Source organism: Equus quagga, chromosome 7, assembly GCF_021613505.1.
Source record: "Equus quagga isolate Etosha38 chromosome 7, UCLA_HA_Equagga_1.0, whole genome shotgun sequence".
Lineage (NCBI taxonomy): Eukaryota > Metazoa > Chordata > Mammalia > Perissodactyla > Equidae > Equus > Equus quagga.
This window is the reverse complement of record NC_060273.1, coordinates 34,360,023-34,377,626: the sequence shown is the minus strand read 5'-3', so window position 1 is coordinate 34,377,626 and position 17,604 is coordinate 34,360,023. Positions and strand designations below refer to the sequence as shown.

General features: G+C 45.9%; 3 protein-coding genes across 6 annotated transcripts in view; 2 read left to right on the top strand and 1 right to left on the bottom strand.

The window, feature by feature from the left end:
• Positions 1-100: 100 nt before the first annotated feature.
• AIMP2 (aminoacyl tRNA synthetase complex interacting multifunctional protein 2) lies at positions 101-7,597 on the top strand. Of its 3 annotated transcripts, none has more exons than XM_046667464.1 (4): positions 101-241; positions 3,944-4,150; positions 5,984-6,215; positions 7,073-7,597. In XM_046667464.1, exons 1-4 carry the CDS (start codon positions 227-229, stop codon positions 7,495-7,497), a joined length of 879 nt encoding a protein of 292 aa, XP_046523420.1. In that variant the 5' UTR covers positions 101-226; the 3' UTR covers positions 7,498-7,597. The 3 variants fall into 3 exon arrangements, with proteins under 3 accessions (XP_046523420.1, XP_046523418.1, XP_046523419.1); XM_046667462.1 differs by having other exon boundaries at positions 101-361; XM_046667463.1 differs by lacking the exon at positions 101-241 and adding an exon at positions 2,357-2,468.
• The window catches only part of EIF2AK1 (eukaryotic translation initiation factor 2 alpha kinase 1), a 28,630-nt gene continuing 18,618 nt past the window's right edge, over positions 7,593-17,604 (bottom strand). For both annotated transcript variants that reach the window (XM_046667433.1, XM_046667435.1), the window contains exons 12-15: positions 12,320-12,431; positions 12,002-12,084; positions 10,749-10,982; positions 7,593-8,641 (exon numbers count right to left, since the gene is read on the bottom strand). In XM_046667433.1, coding sequence (XP_046523389.1) covers positions 8,504-8,641; positions 10,749-10,982; positions 12,002-12,084; positions 12,320-12,431 — 567 coding nt within the window. In that variant the 3' untranslated portion in view covers positions 7,593-8,503. The remainder of the gene's footprint in view (positions 8,642-10,748; positions 10,983-12,001; positions 12,085-12,319; positions 12,432-17,604) is intronic.
• ANKRD61 (ankyrin repeat domain 61) lies at positions 12,441-17,323 on the top strand. Its single transcript, XM_046667470.1, has 3 exons — positions 12,441-13,663; positions 14,589-14,686; positions 16,280-17,323. The coding sequence occupies exons 1-3, from the start codon at positions 13,448-13,450 to the stop codon at positions 17,223-17,225; spliced, it is 1,260 nt and encodes a 419-aa protein (XP_046523426.1). The 5' UTR covers positions 12,441-13,447; the 3' UTR covers positions 17,226-17,323.

The following is a 17,604-nucleotide window of genomic DNA, read 5'->3' as shown; positions in this document are numbered from 1 at the left end:
GATAGAGAGGCAAACGCTTCCTGTATCTCCTTCTCGCTGATTGGTTGTGGGAAAGGTCGACGCCGAGACGCCGAGACAGCCCGGGCCAATTAGAGCACACGGTCTGCGCTTTCCCGAACGCCCGCAGCTGGGTCGGAAAGGCGGTCGTCGCAGTCTGTCGTGGCCTTGGACGGTTTCTGAACGTTCGTGTCCCTCACCCGCCACCTTGCCTCCTTTGGTTCCCAAGATGCCGATGTACCAGGTAAAGCCCTATCACGAAGGCAGCGCATCTCTCCGGGTAGAGCTTCCCACCTGCATGTACCGGCTCCCCAACGTGCACGGCAGGACCGGCAGCCCAGCGCCGGACGTGTGCCACGTGCAGGTAGGAGCGCGCGGCCCCACCCCGTCCCCCACCCGTCTAGTGCGCAGGCGCCATGGCTGCGCGCGTGGATTTGGAGGACTAGAGGTCGGGGTCCCTCCAAGCCCGGACCATGGGACCCGATCTGGCTCGGACAAGGCGTGGGGGCCGGCCTGGCCACCTGCCCCGGCTTCACGCGCCCGCCAGTTCGAGTGACCCTAACTTTTATCTACTTATCCATCTTGTATCTATTTTAATTTCGCTTATGGCTATTTAAACTGTTTTCTTAGGAAATTTCCCTCCCAAGAAAAGTAGATAACACGTAAATGCACAATTTAAGGAATTATATAACGAACCCCACTGTCATCCCCACCCTGATTGACACATGTCAGCGCCTCACTCGTAGTCCATCCCCTCCCCCCCAAAGTCCTGATTTCCGTGGTCATGATGTCCTGCTTTTCCCTCTTATTTTGCCACCTAAGTATGCATCCCAAACCATGTGGTCTTGAGGTCAGTGGATGCATGCAGTTCGTGTCCTGTTGGGTCTGGGCGTGCTTTGTGATTTTAAGAATCGCTTTGTTGGTCTAACAACGAAGTGTTCGTCCTCTCCTCTGTCTTGCTCTTCCTTCGCATGACTGTACCCACGGATTTGTCCATCCCCCGGCTCATGGCCATCAACTGGTTTTCCATTGTAGGGTGGTATGAATAATTCTGCCGTGAGTATTCTTGTACATGAGTAGGCATAGGGTAGATACTAAGCGATGGGATTGGCTGGCTCAGTGGGCAGGTCTGTGTGCAATTTTCTAAATACATTGCTTTCCAAAGTGGTTATAGTGGTTTCTGCTCTCACCAGCAGTATATACGAATTCCTGATGCTTGCATTCTCCACTTTACTTTACACTGGGATCCTAATATAGTTTTAGATTTCCCAGACTTCTGAGTCAGGTGAGCACCTCTTCATGTTTGGTGGTCATTTTGATTGCCTCTGTTGTGAAGTACCTGCTCAAACTTTTCACTTTTTTATTGATTGCAAATACACGTCTTAAAGTGTCCAGCAGGAGAAACCTTCTGTCCATTCTGACTGAAGATGAGTGAGTGGGTAACTTCCATGGTCTGTTTTCCCATTTCGTGTCATCCTTCACTTTATCTTAATAGCTTTCTGCCTGGATTGGAAGAGAGGTGCTTAGATTGGTTTGAAACCAAGTGACACAACTGTTGTCTCATTGCAGAGCTAAGACGAGAATAGCAGGCATAGTCCAGTGCCCCTTCAACTAGAGACTCCCATGGAGGCGTGGTCCAGTGCCCCTCACTCAACTGGCCAGTCCCATGGAACCGTAATAAAAACCAAGAGTGGAGAGTGTCGCATCTCATTTGAGACCAACTCCTTTTTTTTTTTTGAGTCTGCTGCCTAACTTCCTTTGGGCTTTTAACTGTGAACTTCTGTCTTAGAAGACACCCAGTCCCACTTCTCTAGGAGACGACAACAATGTGAACAGACAGATAATGAGAAATGCAGCATATCCAGGGTAAATGAGAGCAACACAAAGAATACACTGCTTCTAAATACATATAAAATAAAACAAGTGGATAAACACAATATGCCAAGTCACAGTCTAGCCTGAGCCAGGAAAAGAACAGGCCAGCGTTAAAAGGTATAACAGGTCAAGCAGATCTGGAGCATTTCCTCGTCCCGCAGTTGGAGAGGGGCTAGATCAAGCTGAGCCAGAGCTTTCAGGCGCAGACCGCGTGACATACGCAGTGTGTGTTTCAGGCGTTCTTCATGGCGTGTTGACTGGGGTTTTGAGTCCGGCAGGTGATTCTTCGCCCCTGGTTGGGCAGGGACCCTGCTGCCACTTGTAGAAATGAGCAAGGCTGTGCACAAACAATGAGCAAATACAGGCTGGTTAAAGAGATTGGACGTCTCGCTCAGGAGGGCTGTCATTGAGTCACGTGAGGCTGTTAGCCAGGTGGTGGCACCACCTCCCACCCATCTTGCATTCAGACTTATTTCCGGTCAGCCCCTGATTATTTTATCGGCATGCTGAAGTCGTCTTCTTTGCTCCACCCAGAGCTCAGTCATCTTACCTTTTTTTGCTGTTTGGTCTTAAACGTGAGCAGCAGGAGAGGAGAGGTGAGAAAGCGGTGATTCAGCTCTAGGGTAAGTAGGGGTTAGCCAGACGAGAGAAGAGGGCGGAGTGTTGCCGATGGAACGGAATGAATAAAGGTCCTGTGGCAGGTGGAGGCTTAGTGTGTTTTAGGAACGCAGAGGACAGCGTGGCGACAGCACAGAGCTGTAAGGGGAAGAAGTATGTGAGAGGAGGCAGCCAGAGGACCAGTCATACAAGCTACTTACCAAACCAGGCTAGGGGCTTTGCTTTTTAACCTAAGAGCCTTAGAGGTTAGCACGAGGGAGGAGTGACCGCATCTGTGTTTGTTTCGTCTCTGGCTGCCATCATCGGGATGGGTTGGAGGGGTGGACCAGAATGGCTGCAAGGTGACCAGTGGAAGTAGGCCAGGTGAATAACGGTGTCTTGGACTTCGGCAGGGACAGTGGAGGCACACTTAGAACCCAGTGGATTCCAGAAAACTGACAGCACCTGGTGATGAATCGGATCTGCGTGAGAGGGCAGGAACAGGTGCTCGTAAAAGCTTTAAACTTAGCTGCACACAAATGTAAACAAGTTCTCCTATACTCACATTGTATCGTGAGTGCATGTTTATAATAAATTCAAGGTCATTGTCATATTCTTGACTTTTCTGTCTAGACAGGAGCATTTTACTCATGCTTTATGTATTTATTCTCTCAACTCAAAATGGATTATCTATTGTGGAGGCTCATGAGTCTGAAAGTAGGTTGTACAGTGTGTTTTATTCAGAGGTTTCTTGTTACTGCCTTTTAAAGGAAGTCCACAGAGATTTGAGATTTATTATATAAATATTATTTACATTATATAATTGGCAACTTAATATGTACCAGTCACTACTAGGCCAGAAAGATGCAAAGATTCAGTGAATGAAGGATGTAAGCATTCCCTACTCAGGAAGTTATACATTTCAGCAGTGAAGAAGTTCTAGATGATTCTAAGGTATGAGAGTCAGTACTGCCTTGAGAATGATTTGGGGAATTGATCGTTTGACCCCATGGACATGCTTCCAAGCCAAAGGACACCTTTTTTTAATCTATATGTGCTCTCCTTTTAAGTTATTGATTACATTCTCACTGCCCCCTCCAACTTTTTCCACTTTTAAGCGCTGTATTTTGAACTAATTTGATATTATGAATGAAAAAACAGTTTGCGCTCATTTTCTCTCCTTCTCTGTTCCTAGACTAAATTACTTGAATAGGAGTCATACTATTTCCAAGTGGCTTTCAGTCATGTTTTTATTGGTTTTAAAGCGTTTGAGGATTGATTTGTAGGACCTTTTGGGCTGTGGAAAAAATGAGATGATTCTGTATTTTATGTCTTCTTTGAAAAGGTGGGAAGTTCGATGAATTCATGGAATTAGTAGAAGACAAGTGATCAGATTTAAACAGAGGAAGGACAGATCTCACATAATTCTCCCCTTTGTTAGAGGAAATGAACACTTTGTTGTTGGTTTGTTTAGGAGGCGTCTGACCCGTCTCTTCAAGCTCTTGAGTCCCGCCAAGATGATATTTTAAAACGTCTGTACGAACTGAAAGCTGCAGTTGATGGTCTCTCCAAGATGATTCAGACACCGGACGCGGACCTGGACGTAACCAACATAATCCAGGCTGACGAGCCCACGGTTTTATCGACCAACACACTGGACCTAAATTCCGTGCTGGGAAAGGTCAGTGCATTTGGAAAGCTAAAGAACACCAGCACGCTAGGTTGTTACTCGTGTCAGAAAACTCTGCTAGCCTCATCATAGCCTTGGTTTTCTAGTTTCCAAAGGTGGTGCAAAGAGCATCTTTTTTCTCCTCTAAATGCTTGTACCTTTGCACAGAACAGATTGATGAGCTATGAGTGAAGCCAAAGCAAGCTTTAAAGCCGCTTCATGACTTCTCAGACCCAGTGCAGAGCAGGGAGGACCCACAGGCAGAGAAGGCAGTCAAGAGTTACAGCGTCCCGCCATTCCAGGCAGCGTGTGACACAGGCCCAAGAATGCTGGGCGTCCTTCCAGCAGCCTCCGCGCCCTGGACAAACAGACCTTAGCTTGTTTGCTCAGTGCTTCTCAGATTCAGCAGAGTCAACCCTGACTCTGAGAGTAGCCTGCCCAGGGACAAAAGTTCCACCAGTCCTTCCGAAACATATCACTAAAAGCCAGTCGGTCTCAGATTTCAGATGGGTTTGACGTGTTTTGCTGTGTTAAAATTAAGTTGCATCAGCCACCTTTAATGATCACTCTGCAGGCTTCATCTAATTTAGGGCCCAATCTGCTATGCAAAGAAGAATGTCTTATTAACAAAGTGGTTTTTATTTGAGGGTGCAAAAGAGTTTGTCTCAAGAATCCCTGCCAGTACCCTCCTCTGGAATTGATAGAAAGTACTAAAGACCTACAAAGTGGAGGCGGTATTGCAGTGTCTCTGCGAGGGCTCAGTTCTTGGTAACCTCGGTACCTGGGCACTCACGCATTCCTTCATCATCTGGTACATGTTTGCATGCACCCAGGACCTAGTGAGACCCCTAGGAAGCCCATCTAGTTGATCACGCACAGTTGTGCCTGTCTCAGGGTGCTGGGAAGGCTTCCCAGGGCACATGGTGCTTAAGATGAATTTCCATACCTCAGTAGGCACAGCATCAAGTAATGCCACACGTTCAGAGAATCGCAGAGCATTCATTATACCTCAGTGCGAAGGGCATCGGTCAGGAGTAGCAAGACTAGAGCCCAGATTATGGCAGGCTGCGTACAGAAAGCCAAGGAATTTGGCCTTCATTGTATGAGTTGATTCATTATTAAGAGTGAAGGTATAGAGGGGCCGGCCCCGTGGCCTAGTAGTTAAGTTCAGCACACTCTGCTGTGGCGGCCACCCACATACAAAACAGTGGAAGATTAGCACAGATGTTAGCTCAGGGCAACTCTTCCTCAGCCAAAAAAAAAAAAAAGAGTGAATGGATAGAGATAAAGTCTGCATCTAAAAAGGCAGTATGTTTTGGCCCTTCAGTTAACACATTTTTTTAGACTCTCCCCACCTCCCATCACCAATGATAACTGAGCCAAGACCCTTTTTCAAGGGACTCCTCATTGACACACAACTCAGTGAAACAAAGTGACATAGAAACTGTATCCTGTCACGTGTTAAAGATTTGGTAAATGGAGTAACTGCGTGTGTGATTTTTTTTTAACTTAGGGACAAATAGAAATCTCATTCCTAATAGGTTATTTTACTGATTTGACAGTAAAATCAACTTATTTGTTGGGAGGCAGCAGTCCAGGGCTCAGGGGTTGGAATCGGCTCATATCCTCGCTCCCCTGCTTACTGTGTAAGGGCAGGGTGACCCTGGATAGCGACTTACCTCCCAGGACTCAGCTGTGAGGCGGGAGAACGGCAGTGCCAACTCCCATGGGAGTTGTGGATTCAATCAGATAACCCCGGTTGGGGGGGTGTCTAAGGATAGCACCTGGTGCAGTTACCCACGAATTGCTGTTTTTGTTATTTCCTGTTTGGGTCTGCTCCCCCAGGATTACGGGGCGCTGAAAGACATCGTCATCAATGCAAACCCTGCCTCCCCGCCCCTCTCCCTGCTTGTGCTGCACCAGCTGCTCTGTGACCACTACAGGGTCCTGTCCACCGTGCACACGCATTCAGCGCTCAAGAGCGTGCCAGAAAACCTTCTCAAGTGCTTTGGAGAGCAGACTAGAAAACAGCCCCGTCACGAGTATCAGCTGGGTTTTACTCTCATTTGGAAGAACGGTAAGTAGAGGGGCCTGGGTGAGACCTGTGTACTCTGTCATGAGACGTGCCCGTTGATTTTACTAAGTGGCAGCAGGGGGCCAGGCCAGTGATGTCCTATACATACAGACTCTTCAGCCACCTTGGTCGGGTCAAATGATCTAAAAGTCTAGGAAGCTCGGGGGGTAGTTCCAGAAGAGGGGTGCAGATGAATCTTGACCCAAAAGGCCCTCCTTCCCCTAAGAAGGTGAGGGTCTCTGACTGAGAGCACAGTTTTAGGGGGGATCCTGTCTCTCCAGCCAGAGCAGGGGAGTAATGGCCATCGTGGCCATCTTGCCCTCACATTGCAAAACCTGTCATTCCAGGGACATTGACGTTATCTTTTCAAATGGCCATAAGAGGATGGCGGGATAGCATTTATTCATGATCCCACTGCTGTGTGCCTCTCCTGCTTACGTTCACACAGACGGAAGTGAGTTAATGTCGTTCGTCCTCTAAGGCCTTAGCGGCCCTCAGCTGCACATTAATGGAGCGATTGTGAGGCAGGAGGAGGCCCGGGCTGGGAGGCAGGACTCCTGGCTTCCACTCCTCATCCTCCAAGTCCTTAGGCACAGGGGTTGCAGTAGATGGTCTGAGGTCCCTTCTAGCGTGAAAGTTGTCATAATCAGAGACCAGAAATGATTAACATAAGTTGACACTCTTCAAACACACAGTTTAAACTTTCTTGAATATTACATCTTTTGGAGGCAGACTAAAACTGTGATTTTCTTCTTGAAAATACACTTTCCCTTGCCACCAGTTCATGTTATTAGCGAAGCCCCTTTCCACGTTGTCCAAGTACTTCTCATTGACGTTACTTGGGGGGTTTTTCCTTTCAGTGCCGAAGACTCAGATGAAGTTCAGTGTCCAAACGATGTGTCCCATTGAAGGAGAAGGGAACATCGCACGGTTCTTGTTCTCTCTGTTTGGCCAGAAGCATAATGCTGTCAATTTAACCCTCATAGACAGCTGGGTAGATATAGCTATTCTTCAGCTCAAAGAGGGAAGCAGTAAAGAAAAAGCCGCTGTGTTCCGCTCCATGAACTCTGCTCTCGGGAAGAGCCCCTGGCTCGTGGGGAATGAACTCACCGTGGCCGACGTCGTGCTCTGGTCTGTGCTCCAGCAGACTGGAGGCTGCAGCGGGACGGCGCCGGCCAACGTGGAGAAGTGGATGAGGGCCTGTGAGAACCTGGCCCCTTTCAACACCGCCCTCAGGCTCCTTAAGGGACTTTCAGTAACTGATTTTAAAGGGTTTAGCTTTTAAGAGTGGTGGTGTTTCACCCCTGCTGGTAAAGGAACTCATACTGAAATCAAAGTCTTTATTTAGGCCAGATGGCAAGCATCAATAAAAGCATCATATAATTTGTGGTTTTCATTTTATTTAAAATCCGCCATCGCGTGTAGTATGCCATGACAACTGCCAGCTATGTGGCAGGCACTTTTGGGGATACGAAAATGCATATTTCATTTGGTTGCCTCAGGAATGCTGGCTGCCACGGAGTGGAGTGCTGGAGGAAAGGAGAAAGAGCCACACCATGGGAACAGGGCAGGGGCAGGACCGCCCGGAGCCAAGCTACTTGAGATCACTTTGGGGCAAGAAATATAAAGTTTTGAAAGGGCATAGTTTTGAAATGATGCTAAGTTGACGGTGAAGAGAAAAGAGTAGTTTGTGTAATGTACACTGCACCAGGAAGTTGCAGTTTCATCTCGGAGCCAGAGAGGGAACTGATCGGTCGTCTTTCCAGTAATTCACTCGGGCAGCAGTGTGAAAGAGGGAGAAAGAGTGGCACCTGTCAAAACTGGAACAGTCCAGCTAGCGTGCAGACCTGGCCTGGGCAGCGATGGGGTGGGGAGCGTGCTGAGATTTCTACAGAGCAGCCTCCTGGAGGAGGACTTGGTGGCCAACAGGCAGAGCTCAAAGGAGAAGGAAGAAACGAGGATGCTGTCCAAATCTTTCGTTTCAGAGACCGGGTGGACTGTAATATTAAAGTAAGAAATCCGGGACAGGAGCTTGTGGGATGGGAGGAGGAAACGAGCAGAACAGGCTCAGTTTAGAGTCTTAAGTTCAAAATGCTAGGTCATAAAAGAGCTACTTAAGGAAAAAGCAGTTTGGGGGTACTTTTACAAGTTCATTTTAAGAAGTCTTGTACAGGCTTACTAATTACAACTAAGTATTACACCATCTATAGACCCTAATAAAGATTGAAAATTTACATTCCAGTTGACTAGCTGAGAGTTTTAAAGTCCACTTTCACATTTATAGAGCCTGATTAAGGCTGGATGGGCACGCCCCCAGGCTGCGTGTCACCCTTAACCCCTTTGTCCCGAGAAAGGAGGCTGATCTGCTTCCTCAGTTCTTCGATTTCTTTTTCTTGCTCTAGTATCTTCATCTGCAGGTTGAGATTAACCTGCAAAGAGAAAATTTTAAGCTCCACTAAAATGGCTATTTTTGAGTCTTTGAAAATATCCTGAGTTACACAAGAGGAAGGCAGGCACAGATCAAACTACTCTTAAAATAGTTTAATTCTCGGGGGCCAGCCCCGTGGCCGAGTGGTTAAGTTCGCGCGCTCCGCTATGGTGGCCCAGGGTTTCTCCAGTTCAGATCCTGGGCACCGACGTGGCACCGCTCATCAGGCCATGTTGAAGTGGCGTCCCACGTGCCACAACTAGAAGGACCTGCAACTAAGATATACAACTGTGTGCTGGGGGGTTTTGGGGAGATAAAGCAGGGAAAAACAACAAAAAAAAGATTGGCAACAGTTAGCTCAGGTGCCAATCTTAAAAAAAAAAAAAACTTTCTCAATTCTAGTGCACTAAATAAATAATAGTTTTACAATTTTTTCATGTCCACATATTTCTGTAACAATAAGAGAGTTTCATTATATATGTGTGTGTGTGTGTGTATTTTTTTTTTGGTGAGGAAGATTGTCCCTGAGCTAACATCTGTGCCAATCTTCCTCTATTTTGTATATGGGACGCCACCACAGCATGGCTTGATGAGCAGTGTGTAGGTCTGCACCCAGGATCTGAAACTGCAAACTCCAGGCCACCAAAGCAGAGCATGCGAACTTAACCACTATGCCACCAGGCCGGCCCCGGGAATTCCGTTGTTTTGACAAACATTTTTAAAGCTTCATGGAACAATTGGAACTTCTCCCATTAATTATTAAGATCCCTTTGCATGGTCTGAGCTCTGCATGGTCATTTTTACAGTCCTGCACTAACGTGCAAGTCAAGGACTGCCTCCATATACAAATTTTATCTGCAGAGGTGTGTATAGGCTATTTTATAAAAACATTTACAAGACAGAAGAAATCCTTATCATAAATACCAAATAACTATGGTCTCTAATAGCCATCTTAACTGGGAGTTAGAAAATCCACTACATACAGGGAAATAAATTTATTTTCAAATACATCTGCTATTTTCAAAAACTCGAAACATATTACACCTGTTTACCATTCAAGCTAGTAAAATTCACTGTTTTATTTCAAATTAATAAGGCTTAAACAGAAGATAAATCAACTAAACAGTTACTACAAATGATTCCCAAATTAGTGTGCATCAGAATCACTGAGGGTTTGTTAACGCTCAAGTGACTGCCCCTTTTCTCCCCAGAATTTCTCTTTTAACAGGTCGGGGGAAAGGAACGGACCTGAGAATTTTATCAAGTACCCAGTGATTTAATACCGCTCGTCTGGAAACTACACTTTGAGAACCACAGCATTAATGCCATGCTGCTCAAACACTGTGTCTGTAAACCACTAGGGGATCCTGTTAAAATGCAGATTCTGACTCAGTATGTCAGCTAGAGCCCAAGATCCTGCATTTCTAACAAGCTCCCAGGTAATACTGATGCTGCTGGTCCAAGGACCACACTTGGAGTAGCAAAGCACTAGAGAATCTGTGAATATATCTGTGAATCTAGCTTTGGTAAATCTTAAAAGTTTGTAGAGGAACAGAATGGATGAGTCATCTTTCCAGTATATGCAGACTAGAAACTATACTTGGCACTCTAACTGTGTGTCAGGAAGGAGGAAGAGAACGGGGTGCCCTGGGGCAGCACCAGATCACGGGACTGAATCACACACTTGACTGCTAACAGATGGCAGAAGGCTAAGGCGGTCCCTGCACCGTCCTTCCAACTGCCTGAGATTTACTGCTGTCTTTACCCTTTGGTATGTGTTCCTTTTTACTAGTAGGTACATTATAATAATTTTTAAAAGGTTATATACCATGGTTGGAAAGGAAAAATAAAACCTTCTGACTTAGCAAGATGAGGCTAGAAAGTGAAGCCTGTAATTGCAATTTCTAGAGTAGACAGGTGGCAGCGGTCATCTTGCTTCCTCGGGCTACGAAAACAAGTGCTACTGGGAACTTTGAGGATGCGTTTAATACATTGTTTCCATAAACCTTATTCTAAGCTCAACTGTTCTTCATGAAATATGATCCACAATTTAATCGAGTTCTATTTTAAGCTTCATATTTTCCCCAGCATTAAAAAAATGTACATACGTTTCCGGAATTTTGGAAAAGTTCACTCTGCAGCAGCTGACGAGCAGACGGTCTCTGGGACGAGTTCTTTCTCGTTAAGTGTTGGATGTACTTGGCTTGTACGGGACACCTTTTACCGAGGGATTCAGGTATCTGACCAGTTCTTAAACCTGTTAAAACTTCTGCTCGCTCCATTTCGGTTCCAAATGGCTGGAAGAGCTCTAGCAGGATGACACCCAAGCTATACATATCTGACTGGAAAAACACGGGGAAAGGGTAATTCAGCAGTGAAATACAAAGTGAGAATAGCAGCTCCAAGTCAGTGCACCGTCCCTAAGAAAGGACAATTTACAGTCTCGACAACAGAGGGAAAAGCGGGCTGGCTCGTCCTTCACAGAGGCAAGTGTCTCCCAGCTAGATCTTCTGCACTGAGAGGTGACAGGTGCTGTCACAATCGCCATCTCTTTAACACTAAAAAGAGGCATGCACGGGCACAAAGGACTGATGGCCAGGTGAGGGGCAGGAATAGTACCACCACCCACAGCGGTCACTACCACACAACGGTCTCCACCACTCCTTGAAGATCCAAGCCTGGCGCAGACTGAGAGAGAAGGGAGCTGACGTGTGAGCCGGTGCCAGTGTCCCTGGGGCCTACTCAACTCTCATCTCTGCCTCCACTCAGAGTTAAACATTCTTGGTAAAGTTTAACAAAATCTGTGTTACTTTTCCTAAAAATATATTTTTTAGGAGTCTTTACTAGATAGGATGTTAGGAGCAGCCACGGTCTTTTTTGTGGCAGTTCTTTCCCAAACACTAAAAAGCTGAATGAGTCATCGAAAGGAAGAAAATTTATTAGGCTGTTATTTGGAGAAAAGGATTTATTTGAACATTTCTTCAAGAAACAGCGTGGGTTGAAAATTCAAGTGTCATACTTCCCTGTGGCGTTTATTTACCTAAGCTTGAAAACAGGAGAATGAAAGGCTGAAAACAGGCTTCTATGAATTCTAGCTTCCTGAGGTACAGTGACATTTTAAAAAGCTCATTTCAAAAAGAAGTTGTGACACCCACAGATTTAGAAACAGTAAAAATGCAGTCAGATTCAGATGAAAAGTGAGGCTTCCTATCGTGGCAGTTCGATGAAATAGATACCCTATCATTCTCAGTTACCTCCAAAAACACCTCTACACTGCAACTTCCACCCCACATTTGGTACTTTTTGTTACTTATGACCGCAGAGTAAGTCCAGGAAAAGGGGAAAAAGCAACAAATGCTACCTTGGCGTCGTACTCGGATCCTTCCAACTGTTCGGGTGAAGCGTACAGACAAGTGCCCACTCTGGAAGTATGTGTGGGTGTTCCTACAAATTTGAAAAGCCAAATATTAAACCCTGCGGTGTTAACACTGTCCACGTCAAAGAACGCCGACTCTGACGGGCACGGCGGCTCCCAAGGAAACGTCAATTGCTTTTTGTCTTTATCTTACCTTCGCTATGAAGTCTTTATGATTCTCTTTAAATACTGACATGTTCAACTGTGTCTCTTTTTCCTTCATGCAAAAAAAAAAAAAACACCCAGCAACCCAAGAAAACTTACTCTTCCCATTTCTGTTGGTCCAGTCTGTGTTCTGTATGATGTCGGTACAGGCCAAACCGAAGTCTCCAATTTTCACTTGCTGATCAGGGCCGTGAAGGAAAATATTTCTGGGCTGGAAACAAACAGAACAAATGGATTCCTTCATGTTCTTAAAACAAACAGTAAAAAAATGTGGCTGTCAAGAGTTTTCAACTCGGGAGCAAGTAGCCCCTCAAAAATTAAAAATGAGAGCAGTGGTTCTCAAACTCAGCCACACATTAGAATGACTGGGGGAGCTTTGAAAGATCTCAATGTCCAAGCCACTCCCCAGACCTAACTTAAGCTGGAATTCCTGGGGGTGGACGCAGACATCAGCATTATTTTAAAGGCCCCAGTTTATTCCACGTTTGAGAACCACTAACGTAGAGCATGCTTGTACACAAATGCTCCTCCACCCTGACTGGACATCGGAATCACCCTACAAGCTTTTAAAAACTCCTGTTCCTTCTAACAAGTCAAAGACTTTTTCTTTTTTTAATAAAAAAAATTTTGCTAATTTTTAAAAGCTCCCAGATGATTCTTCTACGTTAGCCAGGGTTGGGAACGACCAGGTCACACTACAGAGGTATACATTTAGCTCTGTTTAAGCAACCATCACAGACCCTAAACATCTCCCAATGGAACTACTCCTATGCCAGCGAAAAAGGGCACCTGTGTTGGGGGGAGGAGGGGATCCCACTAAAAACTAAAAAATATTCAGGTTAGAAGCTGGGGTTTCTTACTTTAAATGTACTAATTTTAATGTATAAATTCCTCTGTTTTAGCTTTGTTAGCTTTTTTAAACTATAGCTGAATGGGAAGAGAAAACAGAAATGATCTTGTGCGTTAATTAAGATAACCTGGGTGAGTTTTTGTGCTTGAGTAGAACATCCTAAAAGCCGTGCTTACACTTGGCACTACATGATACAGGAGCAAAGTCTGAAAAAGTCTGGCTCTAATATAAAAACGCATCGTGTTCACGGATACAATTCTCGACAATTCTAGAATAGTTCTAGAACTGGACTGAAGGAATCATAAAGACACTGAAACTGGCTGATTCCGTAACAGGTTGCCCCTGAACTCATAAGTCCTCACTCTGAAGCTCTTCTCATGGGTAACATACCCAGGAGAGGCAGCAGGAAGCAGGTGGCGGACAGTGGCCAGTCGCCGGAAGAAGACCCATGTGCGGCGCTGCACAGCAAACTCTATGAAGCCATCATGAGGGAAGACTGCACCGCGATCCAGGGGCTTCTAAGAAGCCACCCTGTCAACCAGCCCATGACCATTCTGGCCAACTCCTCCAGCTACAGATTACTTCTGAGCCAGGTACCCGCTCTTTGCTCGCTTTTAAAAAAGACGTGATGCCTCGGAAGGAACACCACCTCATTCTCGGGAACTGATCGAACCTCACTGGCCCCCACCAGGCCCGAGGCTCGGCAGCACATCTCAAGCGCACTTGCCATCCAGAGCAGTGCCCTGAGTCTGCAGGGTCTCCCTCTCAGTTATCACACACAAACGGATGCGAGCAATCAGTCTGAGCTCATTTGGTTGGAAGAACATTAATGTCATCTTCTCAAATAAACCAACGGTGATTACTTCCACGTGATGAAATTTTTTTTCTCCTTTTCCATTTTCTGAATTTTTATGCAACGATTAGCACCTTTATAACTAAAATTGTTTTCAAAAAGTCACTCTCTCCTTTACCCCACCCTCTCCCCTTATCTCGCAGTCATGCTGTAAAGCCACTACTTATATATATATATTTGAAGAACTGGCATAAACAGCTCTGCTAATCATAGACAGAACATATGCTGCTTTATCTTTGAAACCCTGAAAAGGCAGGTTTTACTACTGATACTATGACTTTGGCAAAGCTTTAAAAAACACAAACCTCCTTGTCAATCACCCTGTGGATTAACTAAAGAACTAAGTGACTTGACAGCAATTACCATTAATTTTAACACTACGAGCTCTTCACAAGAATCCACTTTCAAAGCTTCAGTAAGTTATTTCTGTTGCCTTGACAAATTTGCATTTATATAATACACAGGTTTTAGAATATGTAATTCACCGGTTTGGGGTCATTTAAAACACGCAAAAGAAAAGGAAAATTTCAATGCATATACCAGAAAAATATGGAACCAATGAGATACTAAACACACTTGTTTCCTTTGAAATAGCAAGCTAACACCATTACTATTTCTAACGACCCAGGGCTCCTTGTAATGTGTACTGGTTTCTTCCCCTGAAGCAGATGCAGTCCATTGTCCCCATTCACCTGGCTGCCGAATACCGCAAGGCACAGAGTTTGCTTTGCTTGTTAGAACACGGCGCTGACCCGGAAGTAAGGTAAGGTAACTCGACAGGCCACCATTTGCAAATGATAGGCATGACTGAGATGTTCCTTTTTCCAGTCCTGTCTGGACTCATCCATTCTTGACGGGTTATGGACTACAAATTATCATGTTTGAACGAACTCATTTCTTTACTGACTAGATGAGAAACTGAAAAGCTGGAAATAATGCAGGAACACAAACCAGTCAGCCCATATACAGCATCCTGAGTATTAAGCGCACAGCAATGGCGGCGTAGAAAATGCACGAAGTCCTCGTCACAGCCCACAGGGAGGTTAACAACCTACGTTAGGTGTGAAAAACAAGAGAATGCAAAGAGGCAACGGATTTTCTTATTTATGTCCCTCCACTGGAAAGTACGCTTCATGAAAGAGAAGTTTATCTTGCTCACCAATGTATCTTCACCACCTAACCCAAGGCCTGACATTTAGTAAGTGCCCAACACACAGTACCTGAATGAACGAAAGAATCACATGGCGTAAAAATAACACAACTTCTTGCCCCCACCACATTAAAAGAAAGTTAAGCCCAAATCCTTAACCACGCTCCCAAGAGCCCAGCCGACCTGTCTTGCTCTCACCCGCCCCCTGCGCCACACGGCGCACCCCACCCCAGCTTTGCAGGTCCTCTCAGTCTTTCCACGATGGCCATCACCACGTCGGCCCCTCCTCCTCAGGGGATCCTCAGCGCACCCTTTCCCACCCTTCAAACCGCAGGCTGTCCCCGGGTGAGGCTGTCACACCTCCCTAGGACTTTGCCCACTTGCCATATTTCCTCAGCTGTTTAAATATGTTTACTGTCTTCCATGCTAGACTGTCAGCTCTGCACAGGTAGGGCCTGCCTGCTGCTTCACCACAGCCCTAGCGCAGGGCCTCATACTAAATAAACACGGGGACTGAAACCATCTCTCATTCCGGTGGAGCAGTCGGATGTTTGTCATAGGTTCCCTTTTCTCTGCCAACATAAAGGAATTTTGGAGGCAATCCTGAGAGGTTTCAGGAAAGGAGTAGACAAGCGCCAGGTTGTAAAACACTCGTTCCACCTGGGCTGGAGCAGGGAATGAAGCAGCTGTGGTGTCACTAACTCCACAGTGACAGCGGCTCTCCAGCTTCACGCCCTGTCCTCCATTCTCCCGACACACGCAGGTGAAAACGCCAGGCAGACGAGCAGACGGGAGCCACTAAGCACCGAGGTGTGGCTCACTTCTCTGCTAATACCAGATCACACTCAAGTCCTCACGATTTTACTGAACGGCTGCTGCCTCAGCACAGCACCGTGCGAGGCGCTGGGGTGCAGAAATCACTAAGATAGAGCCTTGAGGAGGTCGCAGCCCCAGCAGGAGTACCAACATGGAGACAGCTGCTGGAGGAAGCTGGGCCCCTCCATGCTGTGACACATACCACCCTGTCCTCCTAAAATGTTGTGATATCCTGAGAAATTAACAGCAGTGCAGATTTTCAAACACTTCTTTCAAGTCATTACGGGGCATTACTTTAAATAAACGTTGCCTTCTGTAGCACTAACTCTTCGAGTAGAGCCATTCCCACTGTGAATTTGCGGTAACCTGCGATCAATACCTCTGTTCCAGGGACACAAGAGGCCTCACGGCACTTCACCTGATGCTCCTGCACTGGCCCATCACTTCTACCACGTGGACAAAACCGGGGAACAGGATCCAAAGGATCCTGACAGACATTCAGAACAACGCCGTAAGGTGTCTCCGCATTCTGTGTGAACACGGAGCTCAGGTGAACGCACGAGTAGACAACAGCAACAAACATTCACCCCTCCACCTGGCCATAATATATGGGACCTATCCAGTCCTCTCCATTTTAGCCCAAAATGGTGCCCATGTCAATGCTATTAATGAATCCAGCATGACGCCCCTTCACATGGCTGCAGACATACTGAACAAGGAGATGATGGAAACGCTGATCGCCTGTGGAGCCAACGTGAACTGTGCCGTGTCTTCCACGGGGAACACGGCCCTTAAGCTGGCGGTGTGTACCGCGTCAGGGAAAGCTGGCCGACTGCTGGCCGCGGGCGTGAGCTGCATCCGCCTGCTGCTGATCCACGGAGCCAAAGTAAACGCCCAAGACCACGAAGGTCAAACCGCGATGCACGAGGCATGTTTTGGAGGCAGAGAGGCAATAATCAACCTCTTGCTCGAATTTGAAGCAAATGTCAACATCTTAACAAGAAACGGGGAATCTCCGATCTATATGTACCTTCAGCGCAGCTCCAATACAAGAGACACGGTGCTTCTGGCCAGGCTACTTTACCGCTCTTACCCTCTGAGACTGACCAACAACCAAGGAACTCTACCCGCCGGAATCATGCTCCCAGAATTCCACCTCTTAAGGGAAACCCTAATAAAGTTATCACAAAAACCCTTATCCCTAGAGGACATCTGTAAAAGAAACATCAGAAATATCTATGGCGAGAAATACAAACAACACGTGAAGCAACTTCTCCCAGGGAAGATATGGAATTCTGTCTATGGTTATTATGACTTAGCTTACCTCTTGAAATAAGATCTCGAAGTTTCACAGTGCCATGGAGTTTCAGTAACTCAAATCGCATTTTCTGGTTAGACATGCACCCAGAAAACACTTAACCCATTGCTTTATACATCCCAAATGTACAAACTATTGGTTCTTAAATCTCTTTTGAAAAATAAAATGATTTGCCTATTAACTTTTTGTTCCTAAATATTCTTTTAAATGCATTTCCCATAATTTAATTTTTGCCCAAAAAGTAAGCAAATTAATTTAAAACTCTCAGCCAAAAAGCTAAATATATTTTCTCTCTTTCTGGGTAGTCTGGATAGAGAATAAAAATTCAAATAGTCATTATGGATTTTTAAAACAGCAGAAAAAAATTTCCCATGTTAAATTTCCTTTAAGACGGATA